The sequence below is a fragment of the Bufo bufo genome, chromosome 3 (genome assembly GCF_905171765.1).
Source record: "Bufo bufo chromosome 3, aBufBuf1.1, whole genome shotgun sequence".
Taxonomy (NCBI): Eukaryota; Metazoa; Chordata; class Amphibia; order Anura; family Bufonidae; genus Bufo; species Bufo bufo.
In genome coordinates, this window is record NC_053391.1 from 298,975,359 (window position 1) to 299,000,606 (window position 25,248).

Below are 25,248 nucleotides of genomic sequence, written 5' to 3' on the forward strand. Positions count from 1 at the left end.
GCGAGATAGCCCCACAGCTGAACACTTGCTAAAGTGCAACAAGCTGGCTGACTCTCTCCCACCTCCAACTGGGCAAGGTGGTCAGCAACAATGGCTGGAATATCATGGCTGTGCTGCATTTGGGGGAAATAACAAATGCTTCCTGCATGGTGCACGTGATAAACATGGTTGGGCAATACTTTTCGAAAATCTACATGGGCAGAAGGTGCCAGCAATGTCCAGCCATTTTTACATGGCAAGGAACGCTGTCCTGGACTTGCAGCAACACAACAGTCTGCCGTTAGTGCGCTTAAGCTACAATGTTTCAACTTGCTAGAATTCCACTTTGCAAATGCTAGAGTATCTGTGCAAGCAATGTAAAGCTGTGAATGATGATGTCATACACCGGACCACCTCAGCATAAACATGTGTTGTTTCATAGTAAGGCAGTGGTAGCTCATCAGAGATGCTTGTCGCATACTGAAGCCTTTCAAACAGGCCACACAATTTGTTAGTAGGGACAACTGCAGCATAAACAATGTCATCCCCCTAATATTTATCTTAAAACAGATGCTCACACTGGTGCAGCAATGGCCAATAGCAGAGAAAGAAGAGCTTATGCATATTGCTGGCCCCCCTGTAGCTGTTGGGGAACCAAAAGGAGAAGGAAGATGAGGAGCTGAAACTGGAGGAGGAGGAGAAGTCAGCAGTGGAGGAGCAGGAGGATGATAATGATGATAAAGACAAAACCAGCCACAATGATAATTCATCTCAGTGGGGGCATAGCCACAAAGAACTGGATCGTTGGGCACATTGACCAGAATGGCAAGCTGTATGCTTGCTTGCTTACATACTGACAGACATATAATTTACATGAAGCAGCTAATGGATAGCCATGCTTTTAGACTCTCGCTATTGAAGCAAAATGGGGGAATGCTTTCCCCTTGTTGAATGGGAGGCCAAATTTCTTTATTAACAGGAAATACTATGTATGTAGTGTGCCTCAGCTTTCGGTGGACATGGACCTGCTGAGCATTCTACTGCTACTGCTGTCGCTACTATTGCGGTCAGATGCCACTATTACCCCACCCTTTCAACATCCACACTTTATAGCTGCTGCTTCCAATTAAAAAAAAAACATGTTTTCAGGCTATTTCAGAACAAGCCACTTTTTCTTCTGACAATAAACACTTCTGTGTTTATAAATATGGGCAGGCATTCTGCCCTCATTAAGGCATCAGTTTTGGATGCTTGTGCAGTATGAGCCACTGTTTATTTGGATATTAACATGTATGTGTATGAACAGGGGCAGGCATCTGCCCCCTTTGAGGCATAATTTGTGGATGCCTCCAACAAGCCACAGTTTTTTTCCATAACATAGTGTGTGTTTAAACACCATCTGAACCTGATAAGGCTCAATTTTTGGAAGCTTTCTATTATGAAAAAGCATAACACATGCGACAACGCCGACTCCCGGCACCCCTGCGAAACATACAAGAGCTGCCTTCTCTGCTCTGTTTACCTGAAAACTGCAGCAACTGCAGTGGTGAGCAGGTATACTTACAAGTATGGCATCCTCATTCACTTTCATAGACACTGGTGCAATCCACAACCCTCCCCCAAACTTGCTTGGGCAGTAGGAACCTCATGGCACAGGAGCTGCTAAGCATGGGATCCCAAATGGGTGCCCAAGTCGGGCTGTACATCTCTATACAATGCTTCCATATGGGCACTTAATTGCAGCAGGACCGGCCGGCCAAGGCTGATGAAGCAGAAGCAGCTGAGCCAAAAGCACGGGTTAATGTAGCGGGAGCAGCTCTCTGCTACACTGCTGATTGATGGGCATAGTTGAGTGAGTTTGGATGAGATTGCTTCCTTCTCCCCCTACTTGTGCCACCCATATTACGCTGTACATTCCTGTACCATGCTTCAATGTGGGTGCTCACTGTGAGTGAGTGGTTCAACATAGTTGGTGAACTCTATATGCGGATCTGCTGCAAGGTGTGAACACACACCAGGACTTGAACTCTGTACATGGTACCCACGGCACTATGTAAGGCTACTTTCACACTTGCGTTGTTCTTTTCCGGCATAGAGTTCCGTCACAGGGGCTCTATACCGGAAAATAACTGATCAGTTTTATCCCCATGCATTCTGAATGGAAAGTAATCCGTTCAGTTTGCATCAGGATGTCTTCAGTTCAGTCGTTTTGACTGATCAGGCAAAAGAGAAAACCGTAGCATGCTACGGTTTTATCTCCGGCTAAAAAAACTGAAGACTTGCCTGAATGCCGGATCCGGCATTTTTTCCCATAGGAATGTATTAGTGCCGGATCCGGCATTCAGAATACCGGAATGCCGGATCCGTCCTTCCGGTATGCGCATGCGCAGACTGAAAAAAAGGTGAAAAAATAAATGCCGGATCCGTTTTTGCCGGATGACACCGGAAAGAAGGATCCGGCATTTCAATGCATTTTTTCGACTGATCAGGCATTTTTAAGACTGATCAGGATCCTGATCAATCTTACTAATGCCATCAGTTAGCATACATTTTGCCTGATCCGGCAGGCAGTTCCGGCGACAGAACTGCTTGCCGGATCTCTCTGCCGCAAGTGTGAAAGTAGCCTAAACTGAACACCAGGACATAGAACTAAGGTGATTTTGTTTGTTTTCTGTTAAACTGCTAAGTGTAAATAAACACTGAATTCTGGTTAAGAACAGTTTTTGTGCCTCTGTACTAGGCCTGCTCACCCTGCCTACCAGAGCGAACCCGCACTATACACGCACCTAAAGAATTATTAGGAACACCTGTTCTATTTCTCATTAATGCAATTATCTAGTCAACCAATCACATGGCAGTTGCTTCAATGCATTTAGGGGTGTGGTCCTGGTCAATACAATCTCCTGAACTCCAAACTGAATGTCAGAATGGGAAAGAAAGGTGATTTAAGCATTTTTAAGAGTTGCATGGTTGTTGGTGCCAGACGGGCCGGTCTGAGTATTTCACAATTTGCTTAGTTACTGGGATTCTCACGCACAACCATTTCTAGGGTTTACAAAGAATGGTGTGAAAAGGGAAAAACATCCAGTATGCGGCAGTCCTGTGGGCAAAAATGCCTTGTGGATGCTAGAGGTCAGAGGAGAATGGGCCGACTGATTCAAGCTGATAGAAGAGCAACGTTAACTGAAATAACCACTCGTTACAACCGAGGTATGCAGCAAAGCATTTGTGAAGCCACAACACGCACAACCTTGAGGCGGATGGGCTACAACAGCAGAAGACCCCACCGGGTACCACTCATCTCCACTACAAATAGGAATAAGAGGCTACAATTTGCACGAGCTCACCAAAATTGGACTGTTGAAGACTGGAAAAATGTTGCCTGGTCTGATGAGTCTCGATTTCTGTTGAGACATTCAAATGGTAGAGTCTGAATTTGGCGTAAACAGAATGAGAACATGCATCCATCATGCCTTGTTACCACTGTGCAGGCTAATGGTGGTGGTGTAATGGTGTGGGGGATGTTTTCTGGGCACACTTTAGGCCCCTTAGTGCCAATTGGACATCGTTTAAATGCCATGGGCTACCTGAGCATTGTTTCTGACCATGTCCATCCCTTCATGACCACCATGTACCCATCCTCTGATGGCTACTTCCAGCAGGATAATGCACCATGTCACAAAGCTCGAATCATTTCAAATTGGTTTCTTGAACATGACAATGAGTTCACTGTACTAAAATGGCCCCCACAGTCACCAGATCTCAACCCAATAGAGCATCTTTGGGATGTGGTGGAACGGGAGCTTCGTGCCCTGGATGTGCATCCCTCAAATCTCCATCAACTGCAAGATGCTATCCTATCAATATGGGCCAACATTTCTAAAGAATGCTATCAGCACCTTGTTGAATCAATGCCACGTAGAATTAAAGCAGTTCGGAAGGCAAAAGGGGGTCCATATTAGTATGGTGTTCCTAATAATTCTTTAGGTGAGTGTATATAGACACAACATAACATGGCTGCTAACTAGAGATGAGCGAATTTCATATTTTGAAATTCGTTCATGCTTCGTTTACTGGTAAAAGATGAATTGCGTTATGGATTCCGTTACCACGGAACATAACGCAATTCTATGATGGTATGCATAACCGAATGCCTTTAGAGGCATTCCGTTATTTATTCCGTCATAATAGAAGTCTATAGACTGCAAAACTGATCCGTTCTGTTTCCATCATGCAGGGGAGTCCTCTCCTGCATAACGGAAATGGGACATACCCGTTTTGCAGCCCATAGACTTCTATTATTACGGAATGAATAACAGAATGCCTATAAAGGCATTCCATTATGCATACCATCATAGAATTGCGTTATGTTCCGTGATAACCAGTAAACGAAGCATGAACAAATTTTATAACCTGAAATTCGCTTATCGCTACTGCTAACCATTTGTAAATTTACAGTCCACAATCAAGTGTTCTTTTTTTCTTGCCCTCCGTAGTGTCTGAAAAATTCCTGCCCTTATTTTTTACACTTCCCATTTTGCATGTGTCAATACATGATGTATACAAAGCAAACCAAATGTTCCACCTTTTCTGCAACAAGGGCTCTGAGGAAGGGGTATAAATTAAATAGACTAAATAGGAGATTTTCAAATTGTGCTGCCAGTTTCTTTTTCTATACAACAAAAAAGAGACAACTAGGCGGCACTCACCAAAAAGAAGATATCCTTTATTCCAAATGTCATGTACAGTTGTGGCCAAAAGTTTTGTGAATTACATAAATATTGGAAATTGGAAAAGTTGCTGCTTAAGTTTTTATAATAGAAATTTGCATATACTCCAGAATGTTATGAAGAGTGATCAGATGAATTGCATAGTCCTTCTTTGCCATAAAAATTAACTTAATCTCAAAAAAACCTTTCCACTGCATTTCATTGCTGTCATTAAAGGACCTGCTGAGATCATTTCAGTAATCGTCTTGTTAACTCAGGTGAGAATGTTGACAAGCACAAGGCTGGAGATCATTATGTCAGGCTGATTGGGTTAAAATGGCAGACTTGACATGTGAAAAGGAGGGTGATGCTTGAAATCATTGTTCTTTCATTGTTAACCATGGTGACCTGCAAAGAAACGCGTGCAGCCGTCATTGCATTGCATAAAAATGGCTTCACAGGCAAGGATATTGTGGCTACTAAGATTGCACCTCAATCAACAATTTATAGGATCATCAAGAACTTCAAGGAAAGAGGTTCAATTCTTGTTAAGAAGGCTTCAGGTCCTCCAAGAAAGTCCAGCAAGCGCCAAGATCGTCTCCTAAAGAGGATTTAGCTGCGGGATCGGAGTGCCACCAGTGCAGAGCTTGCTCAGGAATGGCAGCAGGCAGGTGTGAGCGCATCTGCAAGCACAGTGAGGCGAAGACTTTTGGAAGATGGCCTGGTGTCAAGAAGGGCAGCAAAGAAAAAAAAACATCAGGGACAGATTGATCTTCTGTAGAAAGTATGGTGAATGGACTGCTGAGGACTGGGGCAAAGGGGCAATCAGTCCTGTGTCATGCCAACAGTAAAGAATCCTGAGACCATTCATTGCTTCTCATCCAAGGGAGTGGGCTCACTCACAATTTTGCCCAAAAACACAACCATGAATAAAGAATGGTGCCAAAACACCCTCTAACAGCAACTTCTTCCAACAACAGTTTGGTAAAGAACAATGCATTTTCCAGCACGATGGAGCACCGTGCCATAAGCCAAAAGTGATAACTAAGTGGCTCGGGGACCAAAACGTTGACATTTTGGGTCCATGGCCTGGAAACTCCCCAGATCTTATTCCCATTGAGAACTTGTGGTCAATCCTCAAGAGGCGGGTGGACAAACAAAAACCCACTAATTCTGACAAACTCCTTGAAGTAATTATGAAAGAATGGGTTGCGATCAGTCAGGAATTGGCCCAGAAGTTGATTGAGAGCATGCCCAGTCGAATTGCAGAGGTCCTGAAAAAGAAGGGCCAACACTGCAAATACTGACTCTTTGCATAAATGTCATGTAATTGTCGATAAAAGCCTTTGAAACGTATGAAGTGCGTGTAATTATATTTCACTACATCACAGAAACAACTGAAACAAAGATCTAAAAGCAGTTTAGCAGCAAACTTTGTGAAAACTAATATTTGTGTCATTCTCAAAACTTTTGGCCACGACTGTACAGCGATGTGAGGTTTTGCTCTACCCAGCCTCTACCTAAACCTTATTGTGGCATTTTATTTTATTTTTTTAAATAGGCAAGAATGTATGTCTATAAACATGTTGGGCCATCCATGATTTCTGGTTCAGTTGTCCAGAAAAAAATGATTTAGATATGAACCCTGGGCTCGCAGTCTGCTCTGTAATTGTTTTAGTGATTGTACTTATTTTGTCTTCTGCAGTCTGTATTTACTCTGGGGGCTGTGTCTGAATACATTTGGGGGTCTGGTTTGGAGTCTAAGATCATTTTGGAATGTGATAAAGGAGTTTTGATCACTACTAGTAAATTAGCAATGTTTGTGGTTAGTGTTGAGCGAATCGAAGTAAAAAAACAAATTTAATTAGATCCGAATTTCAGGGAAAATTCTATTTGCTGTGAAGCCGAATTTCCTCAAGCTTCATGATAACTAATACATTTTCCCTGAAATGGTGGTTAAAAAAAACATACTCCCCTCATCCATTTGCTCGTGGAGAGGCTTTCTTGGCCATCTTGATTGCCATTGAATCACCATACCCGGCCAACGTCATCACATGGTGTCTTCCATCAAGATGGCCACAACGGCCTCTAAGCGAGCAATTGGATAAGGTGAGTATTTTTTTTATTATTATTTTTACCCTGATTTAGGCTACATTCACACGACCATATGTGTTTTGCGGCCTGCAAATTTCGGATGCGCAAAAACAATGGATGACGTTCCGTATGGCATTCGTTTTTTTGTGGATCCATTGTAACAATTCCTATCCTTGTCCGCAAAATGGACAAGAATAGGACATGTTCTGTTTTTTTTGCGGGGCTACGGAATGGATATACAGATGTGGATAGCACATGGTGTGCTGTCCGCATATTTTGCAGACCCATTGAAATGAATAGGTCTGCATCCTATCCACAAAAAAACCTGAATGGACACAGAAACAAAATTCGTTCATGTGAATGTAGCCTAACCCCTGAAAGGCCTAAACTGTAGCTGCAGATGCTGCGATCAGCGATGAACGTGGCATCTGAGATGTTCAATGAAAGGGGGTGAGGGATTGGGTTTGCGGCATGATCACCATTACCCGTCATTGCACCCGTTACATTCAAATAAATGCACTTTGTGACAGAGTAATTATTCATGAATCAAATGTGAAAGTCAGCAAAGCAGCCAAATAAAAATTTTCGTAAATTTACTCATCTCTATTTGTGGTCTTTGTAAGTGGATGTCATAGTGCATTATCTAACACACATTCTGTGCATCGGAATCTACCTGATGTAACTAGTGAAAAGTAGTGAATGATGCAGTGTCTGTGTATGCTATGTATATGTCTGTATATGCTGTATACTGTATGTATCTATATGCTATATATTTGTATATGCTGTGTATGTGCGTATATATGTTGTTCATATATATATATATATATATATATATATATATATATACATATACATATATACTTTATTTGTGTATGTGAGGAAAATGCATTATTATTTACTGGCAGCCCTGATTGTCATTTGATTCACTTTTTGACATGTACATCAGTGTACATGCAAAATAGGTTCCCACCCCCCAGCCATCTGATTGTCAGCTAGCAAGGAAGAATGCCCCAGGGGTCCAGGCTTCAAGGAGGCCCCAGGTGGAGAATGTAACACCTCAATCAGAAGGAGGAGGGGAAATAAATCCCCCAAAAAAGAGTTAGTCTTAGATTTCCCTTGGAAGGAATCTCTAAGGCCCCTTGCAGACAAGCGTGTCCGGATTAGGTCCTGATCCGTCCCACTGCATTGCGGCAAACTTGTGTGAGTAGGTACGCAATTGCAGTCAGTTTTGACTGCGATTGCATTCCGTTGTTCAGTTTTTATCGCGCGGGTGCAATGCATTTTGCACGCGCGTGATAAAAAACCGAATGTGGTACCCAGACCCGAACTTCTTCACAGAAGTTCAGGTTTGGGTTCAAGGTTGTGTAGATTGTATTATTTTCCATTATAACATGGTTATAAGGGAAAATAATAGCATTCTGAATACAGAATGCATAGTACAATAGGGCTGGAGGGGTTAAAAAATTTTTTTTTTAAATTTAACACTCCTTAATCCACTTGTTTGTGCAGCCGGCATCTCTTCTGTCTTCATCTGTGAGGAATAGGACCTTTGATGACGTCACTGCGTTCATCACATGGTATATCACATGATCCATCACCATGGTGATGGATCATGTGACGGACCATGTGATGAACGTAGTGACGTAATCAAAGGTCCTATTCCTCACAAAAGAAGAGAGAAGAGATGCCGGCTGCGCGAACAAGTGGATTAAGGTGAGTTAAATTATTATTATTATTTTTTTAACCCCTCCAACCCCTCCAGAATGCTATTATTTTCCCTTATAACTATGTTATAAGGGAAAATAATAATGATCGGGTCCCCATCCCGATCGTCACCTAGCAACCGTGCGTGAAAATCGCACCGCATCCGCACTTGCTTGCGGATGCTTGCGATTTTCATGCAACCCCATTCATTTCTATGGGGCCTGCGTTACGTGAAAAATGCACAAACAGGAGCATGCTGCGATTTTCACGCAACGCACAAGTGATGCGTGAAAATCACCGCTCATGTGCACAGCCCCATAGAAATGAATGGGTCCGGATTCAGTGCGGGTGCAATGCGTTCATCTCACGCATTGCACCCGCGCGGAAATCTTGCCCATGTGAAAGGGGCCTAAAGGTGGTCTTAAAGACAACAACCGGGCACCACCGGGGAGGGGAGAGAAATCTATAGTGAGTAGGGAGCTGAATAAGTGGTAGGCCACCACGAGTGGCTGAATACACAGCAAAGATAGCTGTATATAGTAATGACAAAGCACGTGGAATAAAAAAACAAGAAAAGAAACCAGCCACACAGTCGGCGCCAATCACCTGTTGTGCAATGGAGTAAGATAGGATGGTAAAAAGGGATCTAATACTGTCAAGAGTGGTTAATTGGAATATATATACATACGATCCGTTGATAAAGCGGCGGCCGTGCGTTAGTAGAGGTACAGTGGTAAAAGGGGGTTATAAAACCTCAATCCTGGTAGTAATTAAAAGTTAAAATCAATAAATAAAATAAATTGAATAAAGATAAAATAAATAAAATTATACATATAAGTAACTCACTTCACTGGGGAGATAGTCTGAGGGATAAGCATAAAACACCCAAAGGTTAAACTCCCCTGGCCAGGAATGCTGGTAGAGTCGCAGGAACAAACCGCAGTCACCACGTGAGGGGCTTATGGAAAATTCCTTTTATTGAATCAAGGCTCAACGCGTTTTGGGGGATGCGTAGATACCCCCTTCCTCAGGAGCAATGTATAAGTAAAAACATATAGAGCATACAGTGATAGGTATGGGCTATTATACCCATCTATATTGTGTTTCTATTGGGAGCACATGTGTCTGGGCAGGATGAGGAAGTGATGTCACTTCCGGTTTCGGTGGGGCATGCATTCCACTGTAGAACGCATGTCCATTCAATGTTATTTGGTAAAGAAAAGAGGTTGTCCATGTTTTAGGGTGCTTACAGTGTAGATGTCCACTGTCATCGTTCTATCTCCGAAAGTAGGGAGGAGGTATGAGGACGTTTTCATTTATTCCAGGTCGGAATAGCTCCACTTCCGGTATGTGGGCCGTATCGTGGAACTTAAGATCTTACTTGTAAACAACAACTTAAAACACTCACCGACCGTTTCCGGGAAAAAGGATATCCCAAAAAACTTATAAAGGAGTCCATTAAGAGAACATTATGTGAAAGCCAAGACGAGGCCCTTAAACCTAATAAAACAGAGACTAAAACAAAAAATAACACTAATACCCCACAACAACAGAGCACTAGAGCCATTTCCCGGACTAGTTTGATCACTAGATACAATTCCAGACACACCGATATCCGCAAAATACTGACAAAATACTATTAAAAGATCCAATACTCAAGAAAGATCTACCCCCTTTCCCTTTGATCACCTATCGAACATCATTGCACCTTCGTGCCCAAAACTTTTACCAACTGCAAAAAAGCGTCCCGATTAAGAAGGCCAATACTGCCAAAATAGGTGCGCATAGATGCAACGTAAAGAGGTGCATGTGTTGTTCCACCATAACACATAATACTAAGGAAGTTGCCAGCACCTCATCAAAAGAAAAATTTCTATTGAAACAAGAGATGAACTGTGGGTCCAGCAATATCATCTATCTTCTCCAATGCCCATGTAACTTACAATATGTAGGCAGGACCACCCAGACACTGCGCGAGAGAATGAATGAGCACCGCTCGAATATCAGATGGAAAATCACGACACACAGTGTCTCAATACACTTCTCCGTCTGCCATGACGGCGACCCTTCTACCCTGAGAATGACCCCCCTTGAGTGGATCCCAAACTCCTACCAAACACTCTGCAGAAAAGAGATGTATTGGATCTACCAGCTCAATACTCTCTCTCCATTCGGACTCAATGAGTCTTTAGAATACATCAACTATTAAGATACACATTGCCCATCCATTTCAGAAGTCACCAGGGTTAGGCACTTCCACATCAGAATAATTTAGAGATCTTTCTTTAGTGACCCCCTAAAATACCAGCCATGATCACTATATCTAATCACCCTGTACTCTGTCTCATATACCTCTATCCCCATATACTCGTACTATATTCTCTATATATTCAGTACATTTTATAACATACAAGGTTTGGCTATAGCCCAGGGAGACTACTCCTCCCTCTTTCTCGTAACCTGTAGATATATATATATTAAAAGTCAAAAGAAGCCGAGACATCTGCTCACCATCCCCAGATCCTTACCCCCACTGCCCAGTACACCCCCTAAAACATGATTTCCACTAACCCCATCACACCGTATGACATTACACCACATACGGGTACATATACGCCTCATCTCATTTTATACATATCCTTGTTTATGACATATTTTCATGTGGGCATTTATTGCACTGTATGACACTGTACCACATGCAAGTGCATGCACGTTTCCTCGTATTTTATACGTATTTTTATGGTACATTTTTTATGTGTACGTGTACATATGTGTGGGTGTGTGGTTATGGGGGTATCCTTTTACACACACACAGATATATATGTTTATTACATATGTACCCATTGTAGTATGGGACCTCCACATACATCCTTTGATCCCCCAATATGCAATGTTTGTTTATTTTTCTGCTTTATATCTTACGAAACTATAGACCAGATATGGTTTATGTTTTTAGCGGTATATATGGTCTATAACATAACACAGTATATTTATGTTTATTCAAACCTACTGTCCCTACTATATCTATATATTCTTGCATGTTCTATTTTAGGATTTTATTCAATCTCTGCATCCCCATATTGTGTTAAAAATTGACCACCAGATCCTCCCATATCCTTCCTAACGTGGGGTGGAATCTCTTTACTCGGCCTGCCTACTTTGGCTGGGCTATTACCTTAAAACCGGAAGTGACATGGACCGTATGCGTTCCACGATGCGGTCCAAGCACTGGAAGTCCAGCCAGCTCTCACTGCTCTGTAACCAGAAAACCGGAAGTCACGTGGGCCGCATGCGTTCCACCATGCGGCCCACATACCGGAAGTGGAGCTATTCCGACCTGGAATAGATGAAATGTCCTCATACCTCCTCCCCACTCTCGAAGATAGAACTATCTCCCCTTGTAAAGTGAGTTACTTATATGTATAATTTTATTTATTTTATCTTTATTCAATTTATTGATTTTAACTTTTAATTGCTACCAGGATTGAGGTTTTATAACCCCCTTTTACCACTGTACCTCTACTAACGCATGGCTGCCGCTTTATCAACGGATCGTGTGTACCTATATTCCAATTAACCACTCTTGACAGTACTAGATCCCTTTTTACCATCCTATCCTACTCCATTGCACAACAGGTGATTGGCGCCGACTTTATGGCTAGTTTCTTTTCTTGTTTTTTTATTCCATGTGCTTTGACACCTAAATCAGCCAGTTTGGAAGCAAGCTAAATCCTGCAGGAAAACCGCCCAGCAGGAGGTATCAGCCCTTGCCAGGATCAAGGATACCTTCCAGACATGTTGGCACCTACATTTCATAAGGAATTATAAAATTGCCCGGCCATCGCAGGCGCAAACCGGATACATATTTGTGTCCCGGTGGCCACAATGTAGGTGCCCATGGCCTTTGTTTGATGGAGGGATGCCAGGGAAAGGAGATATCCATATTTCCCCACAGAAACCAAAAACCAATACCATGTTTGGACTCTAGTTGTAGCCGAAATCCAGGCGGATCAATTGGACCCGGAACCATCTTCCTGCAAAATTTTGGTCTTGGGCTATGAGCCCTATGGGTCATTTGCTCCCAGCACCAGAGAAGGAGGGGTGGACCCTTACAGGTCATAAGCCCATGCAAGCCAGAGGGCGGTGTCTTTCTCTGAAAGGGAGTCACATTGTGCAAATGTGTTTGGAGAGACCTGGAAACCACTGACATCACCGCCCCCCACGTGACTGCAGCTAAGGACTATTCCACCATCATAGACCTTTCAACTACCCGGTAACTGACTTTTACTCTGATTAACCCTGTTGTACCGATATAACCTGTATCTGTAACCTCAGACCACTGTATATATTCTCTGTGTATATTGTGTTATATCTAGTGTGCCCTTACGGCGATTAAATATATAATTTAATCTTGTGCTGTCTTGTATCTCGATCACGAATCCCTACATCCGTGTTTTGGCCTAGTTATAAGCTACCGCGGGTTGGTTTCTCACCCTATATAATCCCGTTACCAGACCGGGCTTATATCAAACGAGAAGCTGGTGGCAGATACCCGGGCTGAGACAGCACTGTTTTCGCTGCGGCAGTGAAAATGCTCTCTCAGCTTGTTGCCTCTCTCTGCCCGCGTGGACAGGAGGTATAGGTGTAAACTGTACCAAGCTGACCTTACCTGTTCCTCTGGAGGGCGTAACGTCATGTTTTTGGTAACCCGTGACCATACCGCGTTTAATGAGCTCGACGTAGGCGACGTCAAGCGGGCACGAGGTGTGGTATTTGTAACAGCGTATATATGCTGTGCATGTGTGTCAGAGTTTTGTTCTGGCCTCCTAACGGCATGTTTGGTAAATGGGCCTGGAGCGGACTTCCAGCGGCATGCGTGCACTAGCGGCAGCACAGATCTGGCAGGCTATTCACCTGCTGGAGAAGGCTGCCGCTAATGTGAAAGTAGCCTAAGTCTGTCCCTGATTCTCCCTCTGAGTGTTAGTGACCCCACACTTATTTCTGGTTGTCTGTATGGCAGGAACCTGGATTCAACAACTGCCAGCCAAGTTGTGAACTAATGATTGAAGTAGCAGACAGGGCTGGAGCTTGAGTAGGTGAGTAATCTCTAGACACCAAGTACTGTACTTGACTCATCCCTTGCCATAGACACTTGACCCCTTCATTAATGACCACATAAGATAATAATCCGCCTAGTGAAGTTTTTTTTTTTTTTGCTGAAGACAAGCCCCATAAATTTGCAGCAAAGTCTAAATGTTCTACGGTATGTTGGGTTTTGCCATGGAGCCATCAGATTTTGCATTGCAAAGTGTAAAATCTAAGGTCAGATCTTAAGGAAACTTCTACAACATATACAGCATTTGCTCTGGATTTTTCAGCATAGCCATTTGAAATCTATACCACTGGCAATGGGGGAATGGGCAATGTATGCACCCATGGCAGGAGCTCAGCACAGTATTTTCTTTAATGTCCTCTATGATCCTGGGACTGTTAGACCTCTTGCACACGAGCATGACGGATTTGGTCCGGATGCGTTCAGGGTGCATTCAGTGATAATTGCATGATTTTGCTTATGCCTGCCGTCCGTTTTGTATGCGATTGCGTTGCACCACACCCGGCCAACGTGCGAATAAAGAGCGCGCTGCCGGCTCCCCGTGACATGCAGATTGCGCGTGAAAAAAAAAGATCCATCCTGTCGATTTATCTTTTACAGCAAACACATATAAATACCCCCAGCATGCATAGGTATTTTGGACAGGAATTTTTTTCAGGGAGAGTTGGGAGTTTGGCAGTTTTTTATTTATTTATTTATTTATTAATTATATATATATATATAGGGACTCGCAAGATAATAAGGCCCCTTATAACGTGGGTTGCGAGCTTACATATATTGTTTATAACACGGTCTGGAAAATATGTACTAATACCTCATTAATTGTAATATCTAGCACTAAATGTATGTATGTTTTACCATCATCAATAATAAAGTCGTAGTTGGCCTGATTATGACTTAATAAAAAATATCATTACATGTGTCATGTCACTAAACTCCATCTGTAATGCGTTTAATATTGTGTGCATAATGTACATTATATTTTAGTTACTTTTTTTGGTAGATATGTATTATAAATAAAAATATGTTGAATAAAGATTTTAAATGTGTTTTGTAATTAAAAAAAAAATTATGTTCTTGTGTATGAAGGTTAGAGAAATCATGTTTATATAGTAAGTGTATTTGGCTTATATTAATGTATATGAAACGTTTACAATTAGTCATGTGGTCTATGTGTTAGTGCTACATAGATATTATTATGCACTGTATATAATAAAGACAACGAACACTAAAATGCATGAAAATAAAAATCTGTTTAATAAAACAAAAATGAGTCAACTTGACTATTTTTGTTCTTAAATAATAAAATATATAAAATATAAAAAATTGAATTTACAAATGAATGAACCTGCCAGGTGGAGATGGGGGACCCTAAAACTGAGGGCCATGGTAGGATGGTTGTGTAGAGGGTCTAGAGTGCACAGATGGGCCAGCCTGGGATGAGGAGGGGACCCGCTGCCAATAGGAAGTCTGGGCCTGATATGTTTGGCCATATGGCCGACTTGGTAGGCCATAATGTTCCCTACTACTGGGTAAATGTGGCGGACCCTGTGGCTCTGGAATGGGCATTGGGCGGGCGCCAGACATGTGCCCATGGGTGGGCCAATTTTCAAGGGATACAAAATAGTCTGTCTGGTCATTGGGCAGAGTGGCTGCCTCCAGAACGATTCCAAGAGCCGCTTTGGTTCTTAGCAATCGTTCTGGAGGCAGACTGCGCAAACAAGAGGCCAGTCTTAGACAATACAAATCCAATTGGTCCTCCTGCCGGGCTCTAGACAAATAATCCAGGACCTGGCTTCTGACTAGAGCTTCGGCAGGAGGCATGGCCAGTCTCCTTGGCTGGATTCAACTCCTGAAGCAGCGGAACGCGAGGCTGCAGAGGTGCCGGGTCTTTCTTCAGTCTCTGAAGGAGGTGTGCCAGATGGAGTCTCCTCCTCACAGGTGATTGAATGCTGGGGAGCCGACTCGTCTGCTTCCTCCTCAAGTTTGTCCTCCATTCACCACAATGTAACATGTAAATGTAAATTATTATATTAACAATTTTTTTTTTACAACAATAGTAACGTCGCATATTACTATCATCAGCAAAAGACAATGAACACATAGTACTACATTAAAGAAGACCTTTCACCACTCCTGACATGTCTTGTTTAATTACTTCATGTATTCCCCATGTAATAAAAATTCAGGAGTATCTAGTCTTATGGCTCAATGTTGTGCAATTCCTTTATTATTTCTACTAGAAGTTATGAATGATTTGCTAATAGCCTTCAGTAAGTAAGGGTGCAGAGGGGTTGTGAAAAGTTGGGGGGTGTACCTGCACACATAAACATGGCTGCACCAAATTGTTAACATCCCTCTGTACCCTTTTATTGTAGGTTAATAGCAATTCCATTATAACTTCTAGTAGGAATAATAAAGGAACAGCACAACATACAGTCATAATAATAGATGCTTTATGATTGTTATTACATAGGGAATGCATGAAATTAGTAAAACATGCATGTCAGGAGTGGTGAAAGGTCCTCTTCAAGTATAGACATATTACATATGTGGTCATGTACCAACATTAGGGAAAATAGAAGTGGCATAGCTGTCAATAGCAAATAACCCAATTCCACTTGTAATGTTGTTCACATACTTTTGGTAATGAAAGGAGGATTCGGCTTGGTTGCTATCGCCAACTATGACATTTCTCATTTACACATTATTACAAATTACATTACCCACATAATCAACATACAGTGTGCATTGATAAACATGTAGTGGTCATTGTTTATTATTAACATACGGACACAGCTCTATGACCGGATGCAGGAACATCAGCTGCTCCCGATATATATAGGGCCTATTCTTGGATTGTCCGGACCCACTGTGGCCTTGCTGCTGCATTACCTTTTGGAATTGGTCCCTGCAGCTCCGCCACCAATTTTTGACCTCATCAACTATGTTAGATAAATACCAGAAGAAAAATGTTACCAAACAATACAATCCTACAGATGACAAACAATGCCATGTGCTATGCTAGAGAGGAAAAACTATGCCATGTGCTATGCTAGGGAGGAAAAACCATGCCATGTGCTATGCTAGAGAGGAAAAACTATGCCATGTGCTATGCTAGAGAGGAAAAACTATGCCATGTGCTATGGTAGGGAGGATAGCTAGGATCACACATGTATAGATTGGCCACTTACCCAAACTCTGGCATTTCGTTTTCTCCCATATTGCTGTGAAAAGCTCCTGGGCTATGTCCACCCATGTAGTCCCGAAATGCAGGGCCTCTCCTGGACAAGGAGAATGAGCTTCTCCACGTCCATCGCTTTTGGTGCCTTCGGCATGCTCCAAATAGCTCAGCAAGGGCAGTAATCTCCTCCAAAAACTCCTCTCTCATGCACTGGCTGAAGGCACACGATGTGAAAGGCAACTTCCTGCCTTTAAATCCCTTCAGTGTTGCTAAGTTACTTGCATTTACAACGCAACGCAGTGCATCCGGATGCGATTTTTACTCAGCCCCATTAACTTCTATGGGGCTAACATTGCGCGAAAAACGCAGAATATAGAACCTGCTGGGATTTTCACGCAACACACAAAATAACGGTCATGTACACAGCTCCATTGAAATCAATGGGTCCGGATTCAGTCCGGGGCAATGCGTTCGCATCACGCATTGCACCCGCGCAGAAAACTCGCTCGTGTGAAAGGAGTCTTACTGAGTGAGAGAAGGTTAGGAAACAGATTTTTCTAAACTTTCTGCATACAGATCTGGGAGGACTGCAGACTATAGCTAAACATACACAGGTGAATACTGGTAAAAAAAAAAATACAAGGTGCAGGGCATATAATGCCCATATATAGCATAATTCCTCACTTACACACATTGTATTATTGAATTATACCAAGTTTGTGGAATGGTTAGTCATGCTTTAAAAACAGCCCTCAACAAGTCTTACTGCAATCATAATGGTATTCCAGGACTGGCTGAAAACTTCAGAAGAATTGTCTCCTTTGTAATACTTCTGCAACTCAAGAAGAAAATGATCTTCTTTAATCTGAAAAGAAGGTCACTAGAGTTAGAGGTAGACATTTGAGAATCTCAATTAGAGATGATTGAATTTCCGGTTATGAAATTCGTTCGGAATTCGTTTACTGGTAAAAGGTGAATGGCGTTATGGATTCCGTTCCCGACGACCATAACGCAATTCTATGACGGAATGCATAACGGAATGCCTTTAGAGGCATTCTGTTATTCATTCCGTCATAATAGAAGTCTATGGGCTGCATAACGCATCCATCCCGTTTCCGTTATGCAGGAGAAGACTAAAGGCATTCCGTTATGCATTCCTTCATAGAATTGCATTATGGTCCGTGGCAATGGAATCCATAACGCAATTCACCTTTTACCAGTAAACGAATCGCAAACAAATTACAAAATATGAAATTCACTCATCTCTAATCTCAATGTAAATATATAGTCCATACAACAAAAATAAAACATTCCAAATTGTATTACAAACAATATTGCGCAATATTGCTCAAATAGTGTATGGCAACTTACCATTTTCTGATAGGATAAGGTGATAATAATACCAACAAGTTCCACAGTGAAGAAGAGTAAAATAAGTATAAAAAACTGTAATAAAATGTAAAATGCATAATTAATAATGGGAAATATATAGCAAACCAAAGAATTCAGCAAAAAAGAAACATACATAAAAATGTTGATTACTAGTTGACAGTAATTATACTGAATGCTACCATGATTTTATACCAGATTGCATTGTCTTGCATCGATAGAGCAATGTGTGTATTTACTAATGATACAGATCCTGTAGAAACTGGATGGTTTAAATGGACTGTATCACCAATGTGTTTTACTCTATTTTTCTGATGGTAGAATATGGGGGTCAACCATTTTGCCTGGCCTGTTAGGCCCCTTTCACACGAGCGTGACGGATTAGGCCCGGGTGCGTTCAGTGAAACTTGCACCATTTTGCATGCAAGTTCAGTCAATTTTGTCTGCAATTGTGTTCAGTTTTTTCCGCGCGAGTGCAATGCGTTTTGATGCGTTTTTCATGCGTGTGAAAAAACGGAAAATTTACAAACATCTCCTAGCAATCTGGATGCATGACTTGCTTCTGGATGCAATGCGTTTTTCACTGAAGCCCCATTTACTTCTATTTGCCCCGGGCTGCGTGAAAAACACAGAATATATATAGACCATGCTCTGTTTTTCACGCAACGCAGAACTGATGTGTGAAAAAACTGCTCATCTCACATCAGCCAATAGAAGCTCGCAGGTCCTACTCCAGGTTTCCATAACAATTGATCACAGGTTTTGGCAGTTCACAGGTCCTTAAATATTCAGTCATACAGTCCTGATCAAAAGTTTAAGACCACTTGAAAAATGGCAAAAAATCATATTTAGCATGGCTGGATCTTAACGAGGTTCCAAGTAGAGCTTCAACATGCAACAAGAAGAAATGGGAGTGAGACAAAAAATTTTTTGAGCATTCAATTTAATGAAAACAACGAATAAACTGAAACAGGCTGTTTTTCAGCTGATCAAAAGTTTAGGACCACACATCCAAAAAAAAACGAAACCCCCCCAAAACGGAAATCCAACTTCCAAACATGAACTCAGTAATTAGTAGCTCTGCCGTTATTGTTTATGACTTCAAAAATTAGTTTTGGCATGCTTGATGCAAGCGTTTCCATGAGGTGAGTGGGAACATTTCTCCAAGTGGTTAAGACGGCCGCCATCTACTGTCTGGAACTGTTGTCCATTTTTGTAAACTTCCCTTGCCATCCATCCCTAAAGGTTCTCAATTGGATTTAGATCAGGGGAAATCGCAGGATGGGCCAAAAGAGTGATGTTATTCTCCTGGAAGAAGTCCCTTGTCCTGCTGGCATTTTGTACTGTAGCGTTGTCCTGTTGAAAAACCCAGTCGTTACCACACAGACGAGGGCCCTCAGTCATGAGGAATGCTCTCTGCAACATCTGGACATAGCCAGTGGCCGTTTGACGCCCCTGCACTTCCTGAAGCTTCATTGTTCCACTGAAGGAAAAAGCACCCCAGGCCATTATGGTGCCCCCTCCACTGTGGCACGTAGAAAACATCTCAGGTGGGATCTGCTTGTCATGCCAGTAACGTTGGAAACCATCAGGACCATCAAGGTTAATTTTTTTTCTCATCAGAGAATAAAACTTTCTTCCACCTTTGAATGTCCCATGTTTGGTGCTCTCTTGCAAAGTCCAAACGAGCACTTCTGTGGCGTTCAAGGAGACGAGGTCTTTGAAGACGTTTTTTGTTTTTGAAGCCCTTCAGTCTCAGATGCCGTCTGATGGTTATGGGGCTGCAGTCAGCACGAGTAAGGGCCTTACTTTGGGTTGAGGATCATCCAGGGTCTTGACGGACAGCCAATTGGATCCTCCGGCTCAGTGCTGATGAAATTTTTTTGGGTCTTCCACTTGACTTTTTTGTTCCATAACCCTCAGGATCATTTAAGAAATTCCAAATGACTGTCTTACTGCGTCCCACCTCAGCAGCGATGGCGCGCTGTAAGAGACCCTGCTTATGCAGTTCAACAACCCGACCACGTTCAAAAAGGGAGAGTTTTTTTGCCTTTGCCATCACAACGTGTGACTACCTGACAGAAAATGACAATGAATCCACATCTTTGCACAGATTTGGCCTTTTAAAAAGGCATGTGGTCCTAAAATTTGGATCAGCTGAAAAACAGCCTGTTTCAATTTAATCATTATTTTCAATTAATTGAATGCTCAAAAAATGTTTTGTCTCACTCTCATTTCTTCTTGTTGCATGTTGAAGCTCTACTTGGAACCTTGTTAAGATCCAACAATGTAAAATATGTTTTTTTGTCATTCAAGTGGTCTTAAACTTTTGATCAGGACTGTATGACGTGCATCAGCCAATATAATGTCACATTTAATTTACCAGGTTTTCATAACAACACAGCCATAAATAGACTGTACCTATACTGGACTGCCATACTGGATGTTAGCATTCTTATAAATTGAAACGTTTTTAAACTACTCATGCCTCCAAAAAGGAAAACTGCAGTTGGACGCAAGACTCCTGCAGCAAAACGCATGGCTGCTGCGCGAGCTAATGGAAACTCTCAGCAGACCTGAGCCCCTAAGACAAAATTTTGCGCGACACAGCCCTAGCCTTAAAAGGGCAGTGCGCTGTGGAGGTCACTCTTAAGGGGGCAGGGGCCACTATTAAAGGGGCAGCTGCTGTGGAGGTCACTGTTAAGGGGTCGGGCACTATGGAGGTCACTGTTAAAGGGGCGTTCACTGTGGATGTTACTGTTAAGGGGGCAGGCCGCTGTGGAGGTCACTGTTAAAGGGGCGGGGTGCTGTATAATTCTCTGTTAAGGGGGCGGACTGCTGTGAAGGTCAAAGTTAAGGGGATGGGCTGCTGTGGAGGTCCCATTTTAAGGAGGTGGGGCACTGTGGGGGTTCATTGTTAAGAGCAAGGGTGATGTAGAGGTCACTATTATGGGGGATACTATCGATATCTTTTAACAACACACACACAGACATGAAATTAAATAGATGAAATATACCCGTGTGAAGCAGGGTCCTTCTGCTAATATATATATATATATATATATATATATATATATAATATATACACTGACCAAAAATATAAACGCAACACTTTTGGTTTTGCTCCCATTTTGCATGAGCTGAACTCAAAGATCTGAAACATTTTCTACATACACAAAAGACCCATTACTATCAAATATTGCTCACAAATCTGTCTAAATCTGTGTTAGTAAGCACTTCTCCTTTGCCGAGATAATCCATCCCACCTCACAGGTGTGGCATATCAAGGTGCTGATTAGACAGCATGAATATTGCACAGGTGTGCCTTAGACTGCCCACAATACAACGCCACTCTGAAATGTGCAGTTTGATCACGCAGCACAATGCCACAGATGTTGCAACGTTTGAGGGAGCGTGTAATTGGCATGCTGACTGCAGGAATGTCTACTAGAGCTGTTGCCCGTGCAATGAGTGTTCATTTCTCTACCATAAGCCGTCTGCAAAGGCGTTTCAGAGAATTTGACAGTACATCCAACCACAGACCACGTGTAACCACACCAGCCCAGTACCTCCACATCCAACATGTTCACTTCCATAATCGTCTGAGACCAGCCACCCAGACAGCTGCAACAACAATCGGTTTGCATAACCAAAGAATTTGTGCACAAACTGTCAGAAACCGTCTCAGGGAAGCTCATCTGCATGCTCGTCGTCATCCTCATCGGGGTCTCGACCTGACTGCAGTTCGTCGTCATAACCGACTTGAGTGGACAAATTCTCACATTCGATGGCATCTGCCACATTGGAGAGGCGTTCTGTTCATGGATGAGTCCCGGTTTTCACTGTTCAGGGCAGATGGCAGACAGCGTGTGTGGCATCGTGTGGGTGAGCGGTTTGCTGACGTCAACGTTGTGGATCGAGTGGCCCATGGTGGCGGTGGGGTTATGGTATAGGCAGGCGTATGTTATGGACAATGAACACAGGTGCATTTTATTGATGGCATTTTGAATGCACAGAGATGCCGTGACGAGATCCCGAGGCCCATTGTTGTGCCATTCATCCACAACTATCACTTCATGTTGCAGCATGATAATGCACGGTCCCATATTGCAAGGATCTGTACACAATTCCTGGAAGCTGAAAACATCCCAGTTCTTGCATGGCCAGCATACCCACCAGACATGTCATCCATTGAATATGTTTGGGATGCTCTGGATCGGCGTATACGACAGCGTGTTCCAGTTCCTGCCAATATTCTGCAACTTCGCACAGGCCACAATCAACAACCTGATCAACTCTATGCGACGGAGATGTGTTGCACTGAGTGATTGAGTGAGGCAAATGGTGGCCACACAGATACTGACTGGTTTTCTGAACCCCCCCTCCCCCCCAGTAAGGCAAAACTGTGCACATTTCAGAGTGTTCTTTTATTGTGGGCAGTCTAAGGCACACCTGTGCAATATTCATGCTGTCTAATCAGCACCTTGATATGCCACACCTGTGATGGATTATCTTGGCAAAGGAGAAGTGCCCACTAACACAGATTTAGACAATATTTGAGAGTAATGTATCTATTGTGCATGTAGAAAATGTTTCAGATCTTTGAGTTCAGCTCATGCAAAATGGGAGCAAAACCGAAAGTGTTGCGTTTATATTTTTGGTCAGTGTATTATAGTTTTGTCAGACAAGATTTAAAAAAAAAACAATTTTATGCATTTAAATCTCTGCTCTATTATCAGTTATTGGTAGCATTCTCTGTAAGTGTGTACACAGAGATAGTTAGCAGTCTCTGATAAGACTGTACTACAGAAACATAAATGCATAATTTTCTGAATCTTTTCCGATAAAACTATATATATCAATCTGCTCAGTTCTATAACATCCTCTATAACATGCTCTATAACATGCAGCCTGCAGGATGCACTGCATTTTGTAATTAGCGGTCCCCTTTAAAGGGGTTGCCCACATTATTTTTATATTTGTTGAAATTGCCTTGGGCCTGATTGAATAATTAAAGAACTTACACTCACTTTTGAAGAACCCTCACATGCTACATGCCACTGAGGCCAGTAATTAACTGAAGTAGTTATAAAAAAAATAAAAAAGTAAGGTGCTTGCAAGTTACATAATCATTTGGTAATTTTAATTGGTTCACAACCAGCAAGATATCACTTTTGCAATGGTTTGCTGCAGCATGACTAGGTCTTGGTCTCCCATGACCCAACTGATTTACTGTAATTTATGGCAGAAACTGCCATAAATAATAGTGAAAGCTGGCATAGATTTTAGTTATTTTTTGCCACATGGAGAGCCAAAAGATGCACGTTTCTCCAGGAGACTTTTTGTAAACTGGAACACCAGTCTTAGCGAATCTGTACTATAAATTTTTGTACAGTACATGCCTGATTACAATATAGTTCTATATACAACCTGCCAAAATTAAAATGAAATTAAAAAAACTAAAATTATAATTAAAATAATGTTTTAACATTTTAATTTCATCTAGTGTCTGCAAAATGCATGCCAAAATTAAAAAGAAAATTCAATTCCTCCATTAGAATTTTCTTTTCCAAGTCCAGTCTGGGTAATAAGTGTCAAAAATAAATGTAAAAATAAATAGCCTTTTTCATTTTAAATGTCCACTTTGCCAATTGATTCTCATCTTCCTATAGTGGGTTTTTCATGTCAAAATCATAAATCAAATGAAAACACCAAGTAGAAACTGAAAAAGGTAGATTGGGATTTCAATTTCATCTCTTGCAGGCATTTCCCCTGCCAAAAGTCAAATGAAAAAGAAAGCCCATTTGAATTTTCATTTTAACGTTGTACTAACATTCAGATTCATTTAAATGAGCAGTAGTGGGTGTGGTACAGCATGCAAAATGCAGTTATTTAATTCCTGACTGAACAGACAGTGACTCTGTATGTCTACTAGAGGGCAATGTGCTTCTCCACATTTCCAACAGCTAACACAGGATCAAGTTTACAATTCCAATAGATGGCGCTGTGACAGTGAAATCTTAGTACTGTGCGGAATGCATAGGATAAGATTATGAGTCTAATAGATGGCGCCCTCTTTTTAAGGAGTTAATTATACTAGGATTATGATTGGATCATAAACGTTGCTGCCGTGTTAACCCCTAGATACCGTGGTGCCTAATCACCCGCAGCATCTATGTGGTTAATCCGCTCTGCCATACTTGAGTGAGGATGTGATGGACGTTGCTCCAGAAAAGTTCCAAGAAGCTTAAAAAGTAGCAAACTATGGTACACATATGTCATGTGCCATAATCGGTGACTTTTTTACATCCGTATAGTGGCATAAAACAATTAGTAAATGTCCTCCATTGTGTCTGTGTGACCAAAAATCAGGGTGCATGACTTGCAGAAGCACGGAACATCCTTGGCATCACTGTTCTGATTGGTGGGAGAGTTCAGACCCCCATGATCAGTATTGATGGCCTACAATAGTGCTCAGCAACCTTCGGCCAGGGGTATAGCTTTAGGGGGTGCAGAGAACACACCGGTATTATACAGTACATTATGATCAAGTCACTCTTATGGCATGCTGGGTAGGTGTTGCAGTTTCAATTTTTGCCTCAGGCAAGGCAAAGGCTATGTGCTTCACTGCCACAAAGCACAGAGGGAAGGGGGGCCCAAGCTGAACTCTTGCACCGGGGCCCATGAGCCTTTAGCTACCACTGCCTTCGGCACTCCAGCTGCTGTGAAACTACAACTCCCAGCATGCACATTTAGGCCTCCTGCACACGTGGCCATGCTGTGGCCCGCAAATTGTGAACGGCAATGCACGAACACCGACAGTGGGGCAGCCGCAGCGGAAGGCAGACCCATTCACTTTAATGGGTCCACGATCTGCCCGTTAAAGTGAATGGGTCTGCCGTAGGGTTCAGTTCCGTGCTTCCGTAGGGTTCAGTTCCGTGCTTCCGTAGGGTTCAGTTCCGTGCTTTCGTTCCGCATCTCCGGATTTGCAGACCCATTGAAGTAAATGGGTCCGCATCCGTAATGCCCACGGAACGGCGCCCGTGTATTGCAGATCTGCAAATGCGGTCCGCAAT

At 42.4% G+C, this 25,248-nt stretch overlaps 1 protein-coding gene across 1 annotated transcript in view; it reads right to left on the reverse strand.

Annotated features, from left to right (window-relative positions):
- The window catches only part of LOC120993755 (tetraspanin-18-like), a 161,914-nt gene that overhangs the window by 22,557 nt on the left and 114,109 nt on the right, over nucleotides 1-25,248 (reverse strand). The window contains exons 4-5 of the mRNA XM_040422225.1: nucleotides 18,155-18,229; nucleotides 17,550-17,648 (exon numbers count right to left, since the gene is read on the reverse strand). Coding sequence (XP_040278159.1) covers nucleotides 17,550-17,648; nucleotides 18,155-18,229 — 174 coding nt within the window. The remainder of the gene's footprint in view (nucleotides 1-17,549; nucleotides 17,649-18,154; nucleotides 18,230-25,248) is intronic.